Source organism: Molossus molossus, unplaced genomic scaffold (genome assembly GCF_014108415.1).
Source record: "Molossus molossus isolate mMolMol1 unplaced genomic scaffold, mMolMol1.p scaffold_m16_p_3, whole genome shotgun sequence".
NCBI lineage: Eukaryota > Metazoa > Chordata > Mammalia > Chiroptera > Molossidae > Molossus > Molossus molossus.
In genome coordinates, this window is record NW_023425366.1 from 33,868,532 (window position 1) to 33,889,332 (window position 20,801).

A 20,801-nucleotide genomic window follows, 5' to 3' on the forward strand; every position below is an offset into this window, starting at 1 on the left:
AATTTACTAAAGCTGTAAGGAAACCAAGGGCAGAGCAGTGACAAGATAGAACAGGATTCTTTCCATGTTAGTCATCCATCTGGTGTGTGCTGGGAAAGCAGAAACTCTGCACACACAGGCCATTCTAATCAAACAGCAGCACTTTTAGAAGTAGCACTAACAGGGAGCTTGTGTGGCTCTCAGAGACACATCCTTCTAGCTAAGTGCACCTTCCAAAATACAGGGGCCCAAATGCATCAAAACTGACTCAGCTGTTGAGTTTTCCTGAGATCCCAAGTATTTATTGCTTTATGGTTTCAAGCAATTATTTGGTCAGAAAAAGGGCCAAAGTTTATTTAATAAAATTTCCCCACAAAAACATTCAATTTTTAGTGAAAGTGAAGCACAACTGCATCAGAAAGATTTCTGTGTAGATTTTGAACCCCTAGGAGACTCTAAAAGTCCACAGAGAGCAGAGTTTCTACATGAAAACTCATGAGGGAGGAAGCCCCTGCTTGGAAGGTGAGCCAGCTTCCAGCCCACAGGCAGCAGTGAGTAAACCCACAGGACACCACTTCAGGTGTGGTCTGGAGGACTCCTGCAATCTAGCACTGTCAGTGGATCAGAAGAGAAGCCTCTTCTTTTCCACTTCTCTTGGTTTTCACCTCCTCAAATGTGGCAGAACTGTCCCAAGTGAGGAGGGGATCTCTACCATGAGTTCATTAGATTTTTGCAGAGCTGAGTCAACCACCTTCTAATTGGAAGTTTCTTTTAAATATCTGGCCATGAGCAGTGTTATTACTCCCATTTATTAGTGAACCTTTCATGGGCATCTAAAACAAGAATTTCGGCTTCAAGATATAATTTTGCAATGTTGAGGAGTATTTAAAATTTCTAATTCTAGCCCTGGCCAGTGTGGCTGTTAAATGAGCATCATCCCATGCACTGAAAGATGGCCAGTTCGATTCCCAGTTATGGCACATGCCTGGGTTGCCAGCTTGATCCCAGGTTGGGGGTGTGTGCAGGAGGCAGCCAATCGGTTTCTCTCTCCCCCTAAAAAAAATGGTCAATAAAAAATATTAAAAAAAGTTTCTACTTCTATAAAAGCATCTCAGATAAGGGCATAATGATGGCTTATGGCAAGTGACCTAAGACTGGGGGTGCAGAGACTAGTGGGAGGAGACTGCCTTGCTGCCCCTTCCTGCTAACCCTCAGGCCTCCACACAGTCCCCTTTGTGGGGGACATAGTAGCTTGCTTCTTATAAATGCCCCAGCATCCTGCCCTGCCAGTGCAGTCACCTGGTGGGTCAGGCTGAAGCAGCTGCAGGTGCCTTTTGTCCAGGCCTCAGCTGGGCCTCAGGCATCTCCTTTCTCCATCCCCAAGTTCTCTGCCTGCATAGTACCCAACAGGGAGAGCCCAAGCGTTTCCCCGAGTCCCTGACTACACTGTGGGTACCCCAGGCCTCCCCAACCCAGTAGGATGAAAGACCTAGAATATAGATCATGCCTCTATGGGGAGAAGGGACAACATTGCCTTTGACCTTGTAAGAACTGTTCTAGGGGGTTGTGCAAGGGGTAGTGGAAGGTTTTGGTCCATAGAGGCCTTCAAACATGGTGCATACATTCTTGTCTTGTGCACATTTAGCTGGACATAACCAAAAGAAGTAAGTCCAAAATCAGAGAAATGGCAGGTAGTCGTTACCGAGAGCTCCAGTGCCCTGCCTGGTATGCAGCACAATACTTCAACAAGCATTTCAGTTTGGTTAGTTTGTTGTTCGGGAGCTTACAAGTTTACTAGGAAAACAATTCCTAGGGCAAATCTTGGAAACATGAAACAGCAGGAAAATTACAGAGAAATAATTCATTTATTTAATCCCTAGAGAAACATCATAAAAAAGCATCAAGTCGATGATAATCCCATTGACAGTGGACTTAAAACAAAAATGGAATTATAGTTTTTCTGAATTTCGGATAATCTTCAAATTTCTCAAGGTACCACCTATAATAAGAAAAAAGGACATTAAAAAAGGAAATCATTTTGTCACTTAAACATGTAACAGATGCTAACAAAAGGAACAATATTTTTATTATAAAGGCATATGGTTTTTAAAAGTAGTTAATATAAACTTTGGCATTTCAGATCCATAGGCTGATTTTGTCTATATCATGAGTAATTAAATATGTGATTATAAATTGTGATTCACAAGTGACCCATATAACTCACCCATGTTTTGACAAGAAAAATAACTGACATGTGATAAAGATACTGATTAGCATTTGGAGGAGCCATCTTTCCAGACCCAGGAAGTATGCGGACTAGGGGAGAGGAGAAGAACCCAATAGGTGTATCTTAATTATTTCCTGGTGATGCTGATAGTTTTCTCCAGTCCCCAGGACAGAACCACTGCTTCAGACACAGGGTCTGTGGAAAGGGCACCCAACCAAGTGACTCAACACACCTGGGAGAATGCAACATCAGCTTGTTCATAATTGGTCCCTGCACTCAGAACAAACAGGTATTTCCTGTTTTGATATAAATTATATCAAGAAAGGTGCACTCATTTGTTTTGGGGTAACAGCTAGCAGGGAAGGGTGGAAACTAAGTGGATAGAGTAAAATTTTAAAATATTTGACAAGATGAAGAAACAGAAAAATGGAGTTTCCATAAGCACAAAAGAATGCTAAACAGACTAAAACTCATGGTGGGAAACGATAAGTTATTTGTTAACTTGGCAGGAAAACATGACAACAGCAAACAAAGTGAGTGGGCCAAGTCCTATCGATTTTAGATTTTGGAGAGGTGTAACACTGTCATCCATAAACAGAGTTACGGGAAAACACCATGTTTACTTTCAGATGCTGCTCTGTACACCTAAAAGGACAGGTAATGAGAACAGTCCCAAGGAGGGCAGTGGACTTGTGGATCAAGTACAACAATGGCTTTACCAGCTCAGTCATGTGCTGCAGACAAGAGTGCCCATTGCAGATATGGCCAAACAACAGCAGTGCAAAGTGTGTAAAAGTGCATAATACACATACTTACTTACTCATTAGTCACCAAAAATTTTTGTAGGCCTGTGCAACTGACTGAATGTGTACCCCCCAAAATTCATGTTAAAAAAAAAAAACTAACCCCCAAGGCGATGGTATTAGGTGAGGTGTTTGGTATGAAGTGATGGTATTTTGGGAGGTGATTAGGTCCTAAGGCTGGAGCCACATAAAGGGATTAATGCCCTGATAAAAGGGGCCCCGAGAGCTCCTTGCTCCTTCTCCCATATGAAGACACAGCGAGAAGGTACTGTCTGCAATCTGACCATGCTGGCAACCTGATCTCAGACTTATAGCCTCTAGACTTATGAGAAATAAATGTTTGTTATTTATAAGGCACCCAGTTTGTTTTTGTTATAGCAGCCTGAATGGACTAGACAGCCTGTTGGGGACCTAAAATATCAACATGAGCAACCTAAAACGTGGACCAAGAGCTTCCCCATGAGTCAGCAGTGCTGGACACTGTCAGGAGAGGCAGGAGGTGAGCTCCTCTCACCTAGAAACTGCCCACTGGAGAGGGACACACTCAAAAGGGAAAGAACAGAAACAGGATCAAACATCCACCTCAAAATATTGTATTTGAAGACTTATAAATATGAGTATATGCATAAATACCTTAAAAAGGGGAACAAACAGCATGATTTCTATTATTTTTCTCACTAATTTTTCTAACTCTATAATTAAAAAACTGTCACTTATGTGACACAAACCAGGGCTGGATGCCAATCTTTTGGTCTTGATTTTATTGTGCAGCTGAAGTGAAATGAGCCGAGGACTACCCACTCCATCACATTCAGGTTATGCTAACTCCGAGATAATTCTTCAAGTTATTCTGCAAAGCAGTTACTATTTTTCTGGCTCTCAAACAGCTTTGCATTCCTAAATTTCTCTTGTGGAAGTCTTCCTCTGGTGGAGATAGGTCAGTGGCAGCTGAATAAACACTGCATGTGTTCACAAGTCATGCTCTTTGTATTCGAGTCTGATGAATGGGGCTGTGAGACCAACGCAGAATTTCATAAACATATTCTTGTGTGTCCTTATTTTTTATTTATTTATTTTATTTATTTTTATTTATTTATTTATTTTTATCCTCACCCGAGGACATTTTTCGATATTTTGTTCAGATAGAGTGAGAGGGAGAGAGAGAGAAACATTGACGTGAAAGCGACACATTGAGTGGTTGCCACCCACATGACCCAACCAGGGCTGGGGACAAACTGCAACCAAGGTACGTGCCCTTAGCGGGAACCGAACCCGGGTCTCTCCGGACCGCAGGCCGACGCTCTAACCGCTGAGCCAAACCGGCCAGGGCTATTTTTATTTTTTATTAATTTTTGTTACAGATGATTCTCCTTTTTTCCCCCACTGATTTCCCCCTCCCCCTCCCCTGAGTACCCCTTCCCCAGATTGTTGTCCATGTCCACTGTTCATGCATACATGCGTATAAGTTCTGTGGTTCATGCCTCCCCAACCTCCCCACTCCTTAGGGGATTGTCAGTCTGTACCCTGCTTCCGCGTCTCTGGGACTACCCCATTCCTCAAACTGTTGTGTCCTTATTTTTTAAAACGTTACATTATCCATCAGAATGTCTTAAAGAAACACTGAATTCATTTTTAAGTGACATTAAGTAGGTAAGCATGCAATCATTCTTTATTTCAACAGAGCCCCTCCTCAAAGGCTGTCCTCTCTGGCTGGATTCCAAGGTGCAGCTCTGAGATGTGCCAAGTCCACATTTGTACTCAGCCTGTCACCACGGCTGCAGAAGTGTGTGCGGCCTAAACTCTGGTCCACTGCCTAAGTGTGGCTGCCTATGGCCGGTGGGAAGGAAGTGGTGAAAACATGCCTCCTTACAATCTCTTGAAGTTTTGCCCTCAAACTAGAATATCTGTAGGCATTCGGCACAGCTGACCCAATGTGTCCGACCCAGAGCTTAATGATCAAGACAATCATTTATGTCACACTGTTACAGACATACATTTGTTGTAACAAAATGCTGCTTTGGTGCAGGAATAGCCCCATGGACTGTTTTGTTTTTGAATCAGTTTATCTGATTGGCGAATTAGTTGGCTTTACTGATTAGGAAAAAAAAGAATAGCTTTCATTTTGTCCTCAGCTTGTAAAGCCAACATTTGTAAACACACTTCCACCAAACTGAATTAATCCATTGCTCAGCAATTAAAATTGTTTTTCACCATTAATTTAAACATCAAACAAATTACAAAACCCTTTCAACTCATGAATCTTTGTGAAAAGAATACCTGGAAAATGGAATTATATATTTTCTATTTCTGTATATTTCAGATTCAAATGCTGAGAGGGACTTTCCTGTTCCATTTTCATTTGAGGAGTGAACTCGACAACTGACCTGGCATGCTCTTGTTCAATCCTCCCTGATCCAGTTTCTTAAAATATCAGCATCATCTCATGTGTTTTTATTATTAGCAACCAGCAATATTTGCTTCTTAAAATCTAACAAAACAAATGTGTGGGAGTAGCATCTTCCCAGAGAGGTGATGGCAGCTGAGAAGGTAGTCAAGGAGGGGGGTGGTGGTGGAGCAGATACCCAGGACCATAGGACTTCAGGTTGGGCCGAGATTAGCTAGCTGTTGTCATCATTGTTGATGTATAAAATCTAGCTTTGTTTTATTCATTTTCTAGGACTTTGTAACGTATATTCAGTCTAAAGTGCTGACATAGTATTTCAGTCAAGCCTGTTTAGAGTATGAATCTTTCTGGTTATGAAGGAAGCATTTGGATGTGCTGTGAGAGGAGAGGGGTGCATGGAGCTGAGTTCATCAGGACCACCCAGGTCAGCACAGTGGACAGCGTCTGTGTGAGGGAGGATGCTGGGCCTTCCCTCCAGCTGCAGGCCTTCTGTGCTTCCATGATTGGCACAGTCAGCATTCCTCCTGGTAATCAGCGTGTTCCAGGTCAGATCCCAGATGCCCTGCTTGACATTAACTTAACTATCGAGTCTAGAGTCCAGCAGCATAAATTCAAAGAGGCTCAGAAGAGGGTGGACAAAATGATAATGCTGACGTGTATCTGATGTTCCTTATAGCTAGGTTATTCTTCAGATATTTGCATGGTTTTGTGTTTTTTAGTCAAAGCATAGTATGAACTGGGATTTGGCAATTCAAATTAATATCAACATTTCAAAAATATAACCTAAAAACCAGTATAATAAGGTCAGAAAACACATTTAAAATGTTAAAAGTATTTTAAAACTTACTGGTGATGCTGTTGTGCTCTAGAGAGTAAAACACAAAAGGTAAACAGAGCAAAAGCCCAGCCTTGAACAGACCAGCTGGCCAGGCCATAGCCACACCACTCAACTACTTCTCCAAAGTAGTTGGCTGCGCTTACATATTCAAATAGGCCTCCTAGAAGAAAGCACAGACCCAGGGATACATTGAATACAAAGTGATGCCTCAGGAAATACTGACTTAAAGAGAGAATTGGGAATACTTCCTGGGAGAACATAAATTCAACTACAGGAAATTATAACTTTTACAGAATTTTGATAAATGAAACACATCTATCTGTATCAATGTCTTTTTATTTAGCTGAATAGAAAATGCTACCTTTTTCATATACTTCAATACATATCACTTCATTAGTTAATGGATCAAACTGACAAAGCCTGAGCAAGGACAGAGAACACTGAACAATGATTAATGAACTAGCTTAATAAAATGGACCTGTATAGAACTCTGGACTAAAAACTAAAGAAAATATTAATTTTCAAGGACAGATTCATTCATTCATTTATTCATTCATTCGTTTACTCACTCATATCTTTACCAATTCGTCAGGTCTAGACGAGACCCTGATGTAGACACTTGGGGTGTTCCATGAATAAGATCCCCAACTCCCTACATCTGGAACATTAAATCTCAGTGTACTACACAAGGCAAGCACAGAGTATGGCAGAGGGTGTAGAGTTCTATGGGGAGCAGAGTAGGGCAAGAGAGCCCAGAAGTCATGCTGTGGGTAGAAGGAGGTCACGGTTACAGACAGTGGCTGGGAACAGGCCTCCCTGGGCAGGTGAAGTTTGATCCCAGACTCTCTGGAAGGTTTCTACTGCAGATGTTGGGGCAGGAGCCCTCCAGGCAGGAGAAGCAAAGGCCCTGAGGCCAGAGGGCAGAACTGCACACTCTGCATGGTGATCACCCTCAGGGCCCCAGTTTAACTAATTTGAGATTTGTACAATTTTCTGGTCATTTGTTCCTTATGCTAGTATTCTTGTATGGTTTCCAGGTAGGTAAGTGGAAGGGTTCCAAACTAAGTGCAACTGTGTGCTTTCCAGTTCCACTGAAGTTCTAGTCTTACATAATTCATTTCTGTTTTAGAAGCTCTATTGGTTTCTAATTTATATTTGCTTAATCCTTTTTATAGTGTGTGTGTGTGTGTGTGTGTATATATATATACATATATATATATACATATTTGCTCATAACTTCAATCCCTTTTCATCTTTTTTAAACATGTAAGTATTCACTATATAATCTGTTTCGATTAACTCAAAGACCTGAGGTCTCTCAAGTGTAAGTGTGCTGCTATTCTCGGTTTCGGGTTTCTTCACTGGTTCTGCAATCTTCTATTATGGCTCTTATTCCTTGGCACGTGGTCTGTGGGGCTCTCTGAGGCCTGAGCTGCCTGCAGGTCCCTTTAGGGATTTGGGTCCATGTGTGAAGGCATTACCCACCAGGACAACATGAATCCTAATTCATGGCTTGAGGTTTTTCAGACCCTACAGTGGTGCAAATTTGGGCTGCAAAGCAGCATAAGGGCAGTTAGTGGCCACACTCTCATGGGTGTGCCCTGGATGCTAGGACTCATTTAGATGTTGCACTCTGATGATGACTTCCTTCCCTGACACGACATTCATACATTTAAAATGACGTTTTAAAATTTTTATCCAGTGAAACCAAAGAATGGAGCAAAGAAGTAAAAGCCTATTTAAGAAGAACATGGAGGACAATTTGATATATTGAAATTGTGCCAGGAAGTAGCTGAAAATAATATAAAAAAGGGTATCTAGGTTTTTATTGATGTTGAGCATCTAGTGCTTTGGTTGCCTTTTAAAAATTGATTTAATTAACCCTTTATATGTTATGGGCAATAATAATAGCTCTCAGCTAACTCAAAAAAGATTTTATTATCTCCATTTCATAGACAAAAAAACTTGAGCACCCCCCAGCCCGCAAATTTCATCCAACATTTTCAATTGTTTTCAGAGGGAGGATCAATCAAGGTTATGTATTCTATAATATCTTTAAAAATGAAGTTTTAGATACCATTTGTAAACCATAAATTCTTCATCATATTCTTTCCAAAGAGATAACTAGACTTTCCTTTTTGGTTAATAACCATTCACTTGGCCAGAATTTATCATTTTAATAAAACAATAATCATAGTGACTATTATTAATAACAGTGACTCACATTAAAAACTACAGCTAATACATACTACACTTTAGTTATAGGTCTGGAAAAACTAAAACAGCAAGGCATCATGCAATGCAATTTTAGAATGAATTTTCCATCTGTAGTACATACCCCTTGGAATTTTGTATCCAGTCTCCCCTGGCTGCCTGAGATTCCTTAGAATGTGATCTGAATGAATGTTTATCAGCATGCCTATTAACCACAAAACAAAACCTGAAGGAAAAAAAAATACAAAGTGTTGTGGTTGATAAACTGCCATAATTGATAATAAAAATCAGTATAATAAACACTGTCCTTTCCTTTTTTTTTTTTATCCTCACCCGAGGATATTTTTCCATTTTTTGTACAGATAGAGTGGGAGGGAGAGAGAGGAAGAGAGAGAGAGAGAGAGAGAGAGAGAGAAACATTGATGTGAAGAGACACATCGAGTGGCTGCCACCCACACGACCAACCAGGGCCGGGGACAAACTGCAACCGAAGTACGTGCCCTTAGCGGGAACTGAACCCGGGTCTCTCCGGACCACCGCTGAGCCAAACCGGCCAGGGCAACACTGTCCTTTCTTTAGAAAGATAATTACTGCTCTCAGATGTACTCAACAGGGCTTTGTTTTTCTAATAATATTATCTATCTAGTCAAAGTTCTTGACCTGATGGCCACAACCTATGGTTTTAGAACGACTGGTATGATTAGAAATACGACTTATGGTCATAATAACTGTGTGAGGCATGTGTGCTCCCTCCATTCCACAGAGAAGAGGTGACATCTCAGGGCATGCTCCATCATGATACACACAGATCCCTGGGGAGGGGCTGGTTCCCAGGAGTTAATCTCTGGTGTTCTCTCTTCTTTCTTTATAACCTTGAACATTTTTAGGCTCATCCTTTCCTGCTCACTCATCATTCAGTTCCTAGGTCTGTTCACCTGCCTCGGCTCCCAACAAAATCTTCCACTGCCACTACACGCTCTTCCTAGACACCCCAGAGCTTCCCGAATGCTTTCCCTCCCATTCTTAAAAGTCTTTAGAGGACTGTCATCACTTATAGACTTATTAGTATCATATCAATGAATGCCAACAAGAAAAGGCAAAACGCCAAAATAATCTTTTATGAAATAACTTTATTTAAAAAAAAAAAAGGTTAACTTGATTCTGAGATACTTAAAAAATGTGAAGGGCAGATGTTGCTTTATGGTGCCATTCCAACAGGAAAAAAAATGTATGCTTAAAGTGACATTATGAATTATTCATTAGTCATCCCAATGGCTAATCACGTAGTTTTTCACAGTTAGAACAGGCACTCTAAAGCACTCTGGTGTGTGGTAAGGGTCTGTAGGCTGCTTTCTTTCTCAACAGTTTGTACCAAATTCTGTAATATGTTTTATAAGTCACTTATTGAATCCATAAATTTATAGCTGATTAGCCACCTTTTTGCATTTCAGTATGTCATTGCTAGGTGACATGGCCCTCAATTTGAGGTTCCAGAAAGTATCATGTTCTCAAAATTCCATGCTTCTTTATTCTTCTAAGAGGCAAGCTCCCTTTACTGCCTACATTGGCAGATAAACTAGTATTTGTGCTCATTTAAGCTAAATACTTAATTCCATTTCTGGGGAAATCTTAAAATCTTTATATAAAATCTTTGAGATTAAGGACTTTTACTGCTCTGGAAAACATTTTGTTAGTATATTATCATTATTTGCTTAGGTCTTCATGGTATTATATATGTAATCAATTAATTATTTATGTTTCATGTTTGTCTCCTTACAAAAACTATGAGCTCTATGAAATAAACATAATGCAAAAAGAGGAGCCTAGTTTGTTTCCCAATTGGCATTTTTTTTTCATTTTCAATTTCTTCTCTTCAATTGCAAAAAAGCCAAGGGGTCTTGTGTATAATTTATTGGTGTTTTAAATTTTACACCAGCTTCCAAGGCATCTGCAGGTGATGGGGTCTGTCTGCAGAGCTCCTTTAAATAACGTTCAAATTCACAGACCAAAATGATTCTTTTGTTTTGTAGCTATTCATCAAAATTATTCCAACAATTCATCAAAGAAATGATTCCTGTGAGAATCACAAATAAACATTAAAACCCTTACCTTTTAGATTAAACAAATAAAAAAAAAACCCTTTCCTTTTGCCCTTCCTTGCCTACTTTTGGGAACCAGTGTGGTGAGCAGGTTTAAACCCCGCTCTACTTACTCAATTTAGATCATGGACCAGCCACTTAACCCTCTGACTCTCCCTTTCTCTTGTTAAAGGGCCTAATTTCTACCCTGCTTAGCACGATGGGGAAGCATAAGGCCCATACATGTGCAGCACCTGGCCGATGGCCAGCCCTGTTCTTTCTTCTGCTTCTGATAGTTGGGGCAGAAGAAAATCAGGTTTTCTAAAAGCAAGTAAATCAAGAAGATATTTGGGAATAGTGTACAAACAATATAATTTAGTCTAGTGTTTCCTGGAGGCACTGATTTGTGGAGCTAGAAGAGGACCTTGAAAAACTTTCTCTTTCATTCTTCCTTTGATAGATGAGGAGCAGATCCCTCTTAGTGAGAATTTAGGTATGACCAGGGCACTGCCCTGGGAATAAAATTTTAATTCACAGATAAAATTATGACTGAGAAATGTAAAAGTATCTCATCAACAACAAAGTACTATTAAATGTTAGTTTTCTCCATTATCACTAATTTATATAGGAAAAAAGCCAAATGAAATGTAAGGTAACTTTATGGAGCTTAGGGCTGTGGGGCAGCTTAAAAATTTGAGGGATAATTTCATACCTCTTAGTATGTGGCCATGGGGGCACATAACACCTGAATGGACTACAAGAAACTGTGGAGGTGCACGGGTGTCTTAGATAACATGGGCAATTAGTGCCCGTCTCCTCAGTCTTTCAGCTGCTCAAGCTGCTGAAGCCTGTTGCTCTATTAAGGCTCGCCTTAAGAACAGGTATTTGTGTCCTGGTCAGTGTGGCTCAGTTTGGTTGGAGCATCGTCCCATAGAGCAAAAAGTGGTGGGTTTGATTCCTGGTCAGGGCACATACTCAAGTTGTGGGTTCAATCCCTGGTAGGAGAGCATACAGAAGGGAACCAATCGATGTTTCTCTCTCTAAACACAAACAAAAAACAAGAACAGAAATTTGCACTTTCAGTGTCAGAGTGGGCACGGGTGCTGTCTACCTGCATCATCTCCCACTGCTGGGGCAGTGGGACAGCCTGACTCTCCCCCAAGACTCTGGGTGCAGGGGGATGCTAGGTCATCAACCATCACAGACTTTCTGCCCTCTCAAGAAGTTTGGGCTTTCTAAGTGGAAGGGACTGGAACATGAACACCAAAGTGATGATGACTGGAATGGTGGAGTGCATTACGAAGGTCACTCACCTATTAGGAACCGGGGGTCAGTGACCCAGTCATCAGCGTACACCGCATACTGGCTAAAGTATCTGCTTTGCAAGTAGCCATTGTAGGTACAGAACATGAATGCAATTGCACATAAGTACAATGGTGTCGGCTTCCCTCCTCGGATCAGAAATGGGAAAATCAAGCACCTTAGGAAACAAGAAACAGAAACAAATTAAAAACAACAACGAAAAAAAATATATTCCTATAATTCTATTTTAAGTGTCTTGGGGTTTTATTCTTTCTTGTACAAAAGTCATTCTCCGTAATGCTGTTAATTCTCAGTATCTGTTAAAGGCACAATTTCAAGATAAAAAAATTAACCATGTTTCAATAATGTACACCATAGTGCACAAACTCAGGATTCTCATTATGCAGAATGTGAAACAGATATAGAGTTACCCATAGCTTGTTGTATTCTGAGCAATACAATTTGGGAGACACTAATTTATCATGCATCGCCATCACAAATGGCTCTCCTTCACTAAGCACCCATCACCTAAAAGGCCTCCCAGCTACCTCATAGCAGACACTTTACACACATTCTGCAGAGGGCAAGATTAAGACTCAGAGCGGTGCCCCAGCCAGTTTAGCTCAGAGGTTAGAGCATCGGCCCGTGGACCAGACAGGCCTGGGTTCAGTTCCCACTAAGGGCATGTACCTCAGTTGCAGTTTGTCCCTGGCCCCGGCTGGGGTCATATGGGTGGCAACCACTCGATGTGTCTCATGTCAATGTTTCTCTCTCTCTCTCCCTTCCACTCTATCGGAAGATAAGTGCAAAAAAAATGTCCTCCAGTGAGGATTAAAAAAAAAAAAGACTCGGAGTGGTTAAGTAATATGTTCAAGGTCATAGGGCTGGTGAGAGGCCAGGTTTAAGTGTCAATCTGGATAGTTCAAAGATCATGTTCTCCTGTTATACCACAATGGCTTAGGTGCATACTACTAAAAGATTAAAGAGAGAAAATATAAAAACAAGAATTATAAACTTATGAAGAAAAGAGGATGAACATGTTTCTACATTATAGATGAATCAAATGTTAAATAAACGACTCTGAGAAAACATTCTGCAAGTGTGGTACTATTTCCCTCCAGGATGTGACTCATGTAGAGCAGCTAACGTTTGATAGTTTTCCCAATTCAGGTTCAAGTTCAGGGCTGAATTCTGAACACTGGCAAGCTGTAGCTGGCACCTTGTAAAGGTGAAACCCAAGCCTCTCTTGTTTTTCCCTCACACCCCTTTCCTTCTCTGTCACTAATGTCCTGTGCTGTGTAGCAACCTAAGTCTAGATCGGGTGTCAGCAAATCCAGTCTACCATCTGTTTTTGTACAGCCTGTACGCTGAAAATGGTTTTTGTATTTTTAAATAATGGGAGGGAAAAAAATACCAAGATATTTCATGACACATAAAAATTATACAAAATTCAAGTTTCAGTGTCTCCGTCAATAAAGTGGTATTGGAACATGGCCTGGTCCCCCGTTTACATACTGTCTGGGGCTGCTCTGCAGCTACACCTGCAGATTTGAGTGGCTGTGACAGAGCCTGTATGGGAAAATTTCACCCCTCTACACAGCTGCTTGGTGCACTGCAAATCACTGTAACACAGTGTTTTGAGTGCCATGCATACCCTTGTACCACATATTTAATTTGTTTTAGTATCAGCAATATCCACCATGTCAAGGCAAGTGAATTCATGCTTTGAAGGCACAGTAGAGTGTGGGTATTACTGCAGATGGCAAAGCATTCTTTGGTATGCAATACATGACAGCTATGCCAGAAGAACATACTAGAGGTTGGCATTACCAGACTACATGCTTATCACAGTATCCCCAACTCACAGGAAAGGTCAGAAAAATGGAGAAAATTTGAAACAGAATCTCATCACAGAATTTCTTTACAAAAGATATAAAAATGAGGCTACAACCACAGGAAGTTACCAAATTAGGCAAGCAAGGAAAGCCATACACCAATGGGGAACTAATTAGCTGTAGCAGCAGCAGCAGCAGCAGCAGCCAAAGGAACACATCTAGACCACACAAACTTGTTTTAACAGGACTAGCCTTTCCGTGAGAGCAGCTTCTTGAGGAGTTGGGACACCAGGAGTAATGCCAATAGTTAGTTTAAAAAAAGGCACAAGATCAAGTGAGCGGTCTTCCTTGGCTCTTGTTGGGACCACAAATATCAATGACACTGCTCAGTTGTTTATTCAAGGAGTCATGCCAAGGTTGATGTAATTAAGAAACAAGGCTCTTAAAATAGTCTGCATGGAACAACTGGAGGTGAGAGTATCTCCAAAGAAGTTGAGAAAACATAAAATGGGGGTGGAAAGGGTGGCTTCTAGGCATGGCTTTTATCTGGGTCTTCATCTAGTTAGAGGGACAGCAACAGTTCAAGGATCAAAGTGGATGCCAGGCAGTTTCTCACAGTAAAGGGTCACTTAGGAAAGCGGGTCAAGCTCAGACAGTACAGACATACTCCGCACCTGTCATGACCCAGGGTTCAGGGTCCAGGACATCTCAGTTACAGCAGGTCTGGGTATTCAAAAGCCTTTTTCCACAGGTTTTCTCATCTGCATTTAGTCACCCTTTCATCTAGGAGCTGTGGGAAATGAGCATTATTCCTCTTTGAGAAAAGGAATTAAGTCAGAAGTTGAAAATCCCTTAAAATGCAAATCATCTTTAAGAGTCATTATGAAGTACTTGGACATAAAAGTAGTTTATTTAGATAATGTGTTACATAAATCCATTTTCTGTTGTTAACGAGTTGAAGGCTACACAATAAAGCCAGGTCCCAGAGAGCTACAAAGCAATTCCATTTTCTCACTTATCAGGCTGACTATGGAAAGGAAGTCAACTGTTCTCCATCATGTTACAGTTTCCCCATTTTATTTTTTTTCTGTTCCACATAAACAAAAGACTTACTTTTCACCAAGTTGTTTTTATTACCTGTGGAAACTTGTATTTCTTAGTGTCTGCAAGGCAACGGGGAATGTGGGATACATTTGAAGATGGGGTGAACCAAAAGCTTTCAGAAGCCTGAATCTCTGTGGGGCTTCAATGGCCAGGGTGCATTTACAAGGTTAGGCATGGCATAAAAGTGCTTCTCATAGTTCCTGACCAAAATGTTTCCAATAACTCCTAATCCTACACTGCATGCCTTTTTTGACACTTCAAAACTATTACTACTGCCCTATTTAACAGATCAGGACCTGGAGGCTCAGAGGAATATGGAGGCTTGGACGATGGAGAGAGATGCTAGGAAGTGGCAGGCTCAAACGCAAGGTCACCTGCCTCAGTGGTGCACCCACCACATCACGAGGACCCAGTGAGAAGTAGGACTGGGGCAGGGCTGGCATTATCTATTCACACCATGACTGAGACACACCAAAACACGGTCTTCAAGTGTTGTCTTTAAGTAATGGAATTATGCATAACTTCCATTTTATTTCCTGAATTACCCTGCATTTTCTAAGTTTTCTACAACAAGTATGTACTTCAACTATAGGTTTGTTTCCACACAAAGCTGACACAGTGCTGACCAGTACTTTAAGTCAATACTGACCTATTACATTCAGAACAGACTAGGTGAACAAGAGGGAGAAGTGGCATTTTCTGGGCTGAAGACCTGCAGTTGCTTACTGAAAGGGTTCAGAGAGAATTGGGCAAAATAAATAAATACCAATTAATAAATAGAGTATCTGTGAGAAAGTTTTTGAATTTTAAGAGAATAAAAGTATCCTCTTAGTACCCAAGATGAAAAATGAATCACCAAAAACAATGAAAGTCACCCTCCTAAGAAGTACTGAGTACTTTCTTAGACTATTCAAGGGAACAAGAGTAATGCCTACATGAAACGACTTTGCTGGTAAACAACCACTGTGCCCACCTGCTACAGGTAATCTGCTTCAAGGGGAAAGACTTGAGGGAAAGCATTCCTTTCAGAAGTCGAATGTAGCTAACCACTTGGAATAACCATTCTTTAAACATTTAAAGTCAGATTTCATAATCCCAGAAACAAGTTCCATGCCTGCTAAAATCACATAGTAAACTACAAGAATTATCTCTTGAAATGTTTTCCCAACAAACTGGAATAATGATACTCAAGTTTTCTGGCAGTGAGAAACAGGGCATTCATTCAGCAAATGGGTTAACTCTCAAAATAAAAGCAACTGGACATCATCTCCCAGGACAACACAATGCTGCATCCCCAAGTTTGGGAAACAAGGAAATAGCTAATTTGATGATTTGGGAGTAATTTAGGTAATGGTAGAGGCAATCATTTTAATTTTATTTAAAAATCTTTTATTGTTGTTTTTGAGTATAAAAGCTTCACATTTATAATGCAGTAACACTATGGCTGTGGTAAAATAAAATAACACATGTTGATGTTTTCAGACTAAGCACTCATCACAGTGTTCACAATGCACAAAAAGCAATGGTCAGAAAAACTAGGAAATTTAAAATGAAATATTTTTTTTTGTTTACTTTTCTGCATTTAAGGCTATATCCACATATCTTTTTCTTCCCCTCCATTGGCCCCCTTCCTCCTGGCTCCCACCCCCTCTAGCTTTCCCCAATCATTTTTAAATGTTTACAACCGAGACTGATTGTTAATTTTAACTGATTTTGACTTTGACCTCAAGAATTTAAGGTCACTGAAATGTACATCACTTCCTAGATTTGGATCAGTCCCTTTTTCGTTTTTCCTTCTGTAAAACACTCTTTTGCAATGATGACAAATTACGCTAACATAGTTTAATGAGCATACTGAGTTTTCATTATTAATATTTTTAAATACTCATCCAAGGATATTTTTCCATTGGTTTTTTTCAGATAGAGTGGGAGAGTGAGAGGGAGGGAGGGAGGGAGAGAAACATTGATGTGAGAGAGACACATTGATTGGCTGCCTCCAGAAAGACCCTGGCTAGGGCAGGGGATCAAACCTGCAATTGAGGTAAGTGTCCTTGACCAGGGGTCAAACCTGAGACTCTTTGGCCTGCAGGCTGAAGCTCTAATGGCTGAGCCAAATCGGCCAGGACATTGCCATTTCAAGGCAAGGTTGGGATCTTAATGGATATTTCACTGTCATTCTATACTTCTGCATAAGTCTTTCCTTTCTCAGATTATTTGAATCCACAAAGCACAGGCCAAGGATTCAGTGTGCCTTTCACCTGCTCCAGGTCTTTGTGCCATATGACACAATGAAAAGTGAGGCTGGACCAGGCTCTCCCCAAGGGGCCATACCATCAGTAGAATCGAGCAGGAGAAACAATGCCTGTGAATTAGATGAAGTTCACTAAGGCACCATAAAGAGGGATTGCACCAGGTCATGGATCTGCTGAGCAAAGACCTTAGGGTGGCTGTCAGGAGCAGCCTTGTGGGTTTTTGAGTCTGCAATCTGGGGGCCATTCAATATTCTCCCTCTGGTTATGGTAAAGACAGTGACACTGTGTGCTTGAGTGGGACTTCGTTGTTTGTCATGAATTAAAATGTCCTTTGCCACCCACCAGGGAACTGGTGGCACATTCTTTCCCATAGCTGTCTGTCCCCTTTTCCGCTTCCAGTCAGGACTTTCTCCTTTCCTTTCTGCTCTTCAGCCAAAAAGATCTCAAAGATTCTCTACACTCTGTTTTCCATTCCTTGACTCCTTAAGGGCATATCTTGTTTCGATATCCCCAATAACGTGCACAGTGCTGGGTACACAAATCAATCCTTGGTAAACGTTTGCTGGATAAATAAACAGTTTTCCCCTCTCCTGTAAGCAAATACCCTTCCCATGGACTGTGAGAAGCCCCTCCATCTGGTTTGTCCTTGCCACTTCCTTAAGAGACTTAAACTCACCTAGGGCAGGGCCTGGCCTCCCTCCTCAGAGCTCAGCACAGGGCCCTGGACAGACATTTGCCAAACTCTGTAAGTTGTCACCACTCGGGCCTGGTCAGTCTCTCTCAAGCACATTCCAATTCATTCTTCTTCTGCTACCAGCCAGATTCTGGCTTCATTCATACAGTCTCTTATTCAGGCCTATATGACCTGCACTGACCTGTACAAACGAGGGACTCCAATAAGTGTTTCCCAGCTCGGCTGCATGGCTTGTAACAAGTGCTAATGCAGCTGGCGCTTCTGTTCTCTTCCAAGTACTCACTGACTTAGGTCAGATGACTGCTTAATAAATTAGTTACTTGGGTAGAATGGAAAATGTTTATCTTTTCTGTTTGGAAAACTTCAATGTCCCCAAACTCTACAGGCTATGTGTACAGTAACATGTGCAACTTAAAAAATAAAAAAACAGCCCAGCAGTTTCAAAACTATACGTGACCTGGCAAATTCTCGGAGGCAGTTTCTAAAGCCATATATCTAGGCACCAGGGGTTATATAGTCCCAGCAATCTTGAGGCCAACGCCCTTGCCTAAAACTCTAGAAATGACTTTGGACCTTTGGGAGGCTGCATTCATTCTCTCACTAGAGTGAGCCTAGAAAAGATTAAACATGCCTTAAGTTCAAAAACTTAACCAGGCTTTCCAACAAAGCTCTGTAAAATGCTCTCTTCTTTTTTAATGCCATGTCTTCAAAAATTCTTTATTGGTACTGGAAGCTAGCAGCAGCATGCATGAAAGACACACAGTATGGATGTGGATCTGCCTAGCTGCATGACAATCTAAAGTGGTATTATTTATCTTGTATTCAGCATTCAGATTTGCCAACACAATGTAAGCATTTTATGGAGCTGCCTTTGTTCATTGTCAATCCCATAGGCTGGTATCATCACTGTGTCTGTTTCATAGATGAGGAACCCACTGGAGAGCAGCTTAGTAACTTATCTCCGGTACCTGGCAATACGACTCCAAAGCTTGCTTTTAGCCTCTAGAGAAACAGATACAAGTTCTGGTATATGTATGGAAAAGTGTATAGCGACATGAGAGTTCTACTGATATTTAAATTAAACCCACCAATTTGAAAATGTTCAATCACATTACCAAAAAAATCCAGCAGTCTGACAGAAACTTTGCCTAAGGAAATACTCTTGGAGTGTCAGGGGTACAGAACTCAGAGAAAGGATTGTTGAACATGAACTCTGCCTATTTAAAGTACCTGTATAAAAGCAGATGAGGACACACTGCATGAGGCAGGACTCTTGTATCCTAATAACTGTACAGAAGAGAGGCTTACAGACAGACAGATGGACAGACACCCACCCCTATTGTGTTTACTTCTTCCCACCTCTCTATGCAGTGGGTGTTGTAAGATGGAACCCAAAATCAGAGAGGTTCAGTAACCTGCCCATATTTACAGAAAAAGTGAGCCCAGCTCTCTTGATGTAGAAAATATTCTTTTTAACTGTCCAGCCTTCTGAAGTCTGAATAAAAAATGTTAAATTTTGATTTCTGGCTTCTGTTTAGTCATGTGGTTTAGCTGCGTAAAGCCAAAGCCTAAGAACTGAAGAGAGCCCCAATTTATCAGAAGAGCCTGAAGATGTCAGATATAGTCATTTAAAAATCTTCACAAAACCCAAAAGATTTAGAAGTCACCTTTAAGACTTTATCTGTGTTTAAATTCATTCTTGGAAAGCTACTCCCACAATCCTTGACCGTGCATAATGTGGAGGTGAAAATCTCAGAAGTGACCAGTTTCTGCCCATGAGTATTGTACAGGGGGAGCAGCTTTCCAGGTGATCACCTACCTAGTCAGGAAAAAACAGCCCCCTTGACAAGGACACCAAATGGAAAAGTTAGAAAGGGAGCCAGAAACACTGCTTAGGGGGGTTTACCTTTGGCCAGACACTCTGGAATTGAACAAAGCCCAGGATTATTGTATAGCTAACACTTTCTAGGCCGAAATTTTACAAAAAACCTCTCTTCTATTACCCCACACCCATCCCACCCCTGTCCAGACGAATTCTTATTTCTAAGCTAACACCCAGAGCCAGGGGACAGAAGTGGGGCCGGGAGGTGCAGGGAGAGGGCACTGGGGAGTGGGGAACCCTCAGGGAAAGAATGTCAGGAAGGGGTGCAGGGAGATGGTGCGAGCGCAGTGGTGGCGCAAGGGATGATGGGGGAGGGGCAAGGAAGGAGAAAAGGGGCTGTGGTAGAGGGAGCCTGGGGCACGCACAGGGCGAGAGCAACAAGTTGAGGCGACACAGGCGGGGGATAGGGTAGGAATCCTGGCCTGGGGACAGGGAGAGGAGCTGGGCCGGGGGCGCACGGAGGCACGCGGGGCCGCCAGCCTTTACCGTTGCACGTAGTGGACGAGAAACATGGCCAGGAGGATGCGGTTGGGCCAGAGGCGGAGGCGCTCGGCAACCATCCCGGTGCACACGAAGAGCGGCACGACCAACGAGGGCAGCTCCTGCACCACCCAGGCGGTGGGCGCAGCCAGTTGCCAGGCCGAGCGCTGGGACACATAGCGCCCATAGGGCGAGCCCACCCGCGAGACCAGCACGAAGGCCAGGATGCCTAGGGCGCACTCCAGGTAAGCAAGCGCGTCCAGCAGGAACCGCTCCGCCAGCTCCATCTTGAAGGACGGCAGGCACGTCCCATTGCCGGGCGGCCGTGGCGGGGCACATATAGGGCAGCGGTGAGGGGGCGGTGAACGGTTGGGAGGCGCGGTTACCTGAAGCCCGCGTGGGCCGCCGACGCCCAAGCTGCGATCCGCTGCTGTGTGGTTCTGAAGCGGTGGGTGCGCCGCTTGCGGGAGCTGGACCAGTCACCGGCGCGCGCGCCGTGCGCCGGGGGCGGAGCGGGAGGCGGGCCTGTAGGCCGTCGGCTCCACCTACGCGGCGGATCGCCGCTCTGCGCACACGCGACCTCGGGTTGTCCACGGAGCTGCCTGAGGCCACTTGGGGAACCCGGGCACTTGACGCAGAGACGCCTTTAGGGCTGCTTTCTTTTGCCACTTACGCACTCAGGCTATCAGCGGATCCCTTCGCTCGTTGT

General features: G+C 42.4%; 1 protein-coding gene across 1 annotated transcript; it reads right to left on the bottom strand.

The window, feature by feature from the left end:
* Window positions 1-1,859: 1,859 nt before the first annotated feature.
* Window positions 1,860-20,379, bottom strand: SRD5A1 (steroid 5 alpha-reductase 1). The gene is made up of 5 exons (XM_036280401.1): window positions 20,099-20,379; window positions 11,857-12,023; window positions 8,590-8,691; window positions 6,261-6,411; window positions 1,860-1,978 (listed from the first exon to the last, which is right to left on the bottom strand). The coding sequence occupies exons 1-5, from the start codon at window positions 20,377-20,379 to the stop codon at window positions 1,912-1,914; spliced, it is 768 nt and encodes a 255-aa protein (XP_036136294.1). The 3' UTR covers window positions 1,860-1,911.
* Window positions 20,380-20,801: the final 422 nt, after the last annotated feature.

Bases quoted from the DNA above. Each gene is read 5' to 3' on its own strand.
- SRD5A1 (XM_036280401.1), bottom strand. From the start codon at position 20,379: ATGGAGCTGGCGGAGCGGTTCCTGCTGGACGCGCTTGCTTACCTGGAG. The intron at 6,412-8,589 runs GTATGTACTACA...GCTTTCTTCTAG, and splicing joins TGGATACAAAATTCCAAGGG to GAGGCCTATTTGAATATGTA. The intron at 1,979-6,260 runs GTAAGTTTTAAA...TTCTTATTATAG, and splicing joins AGAGCACAACAGCATCACCA to GTGGTACCTTGAGAAATTTG.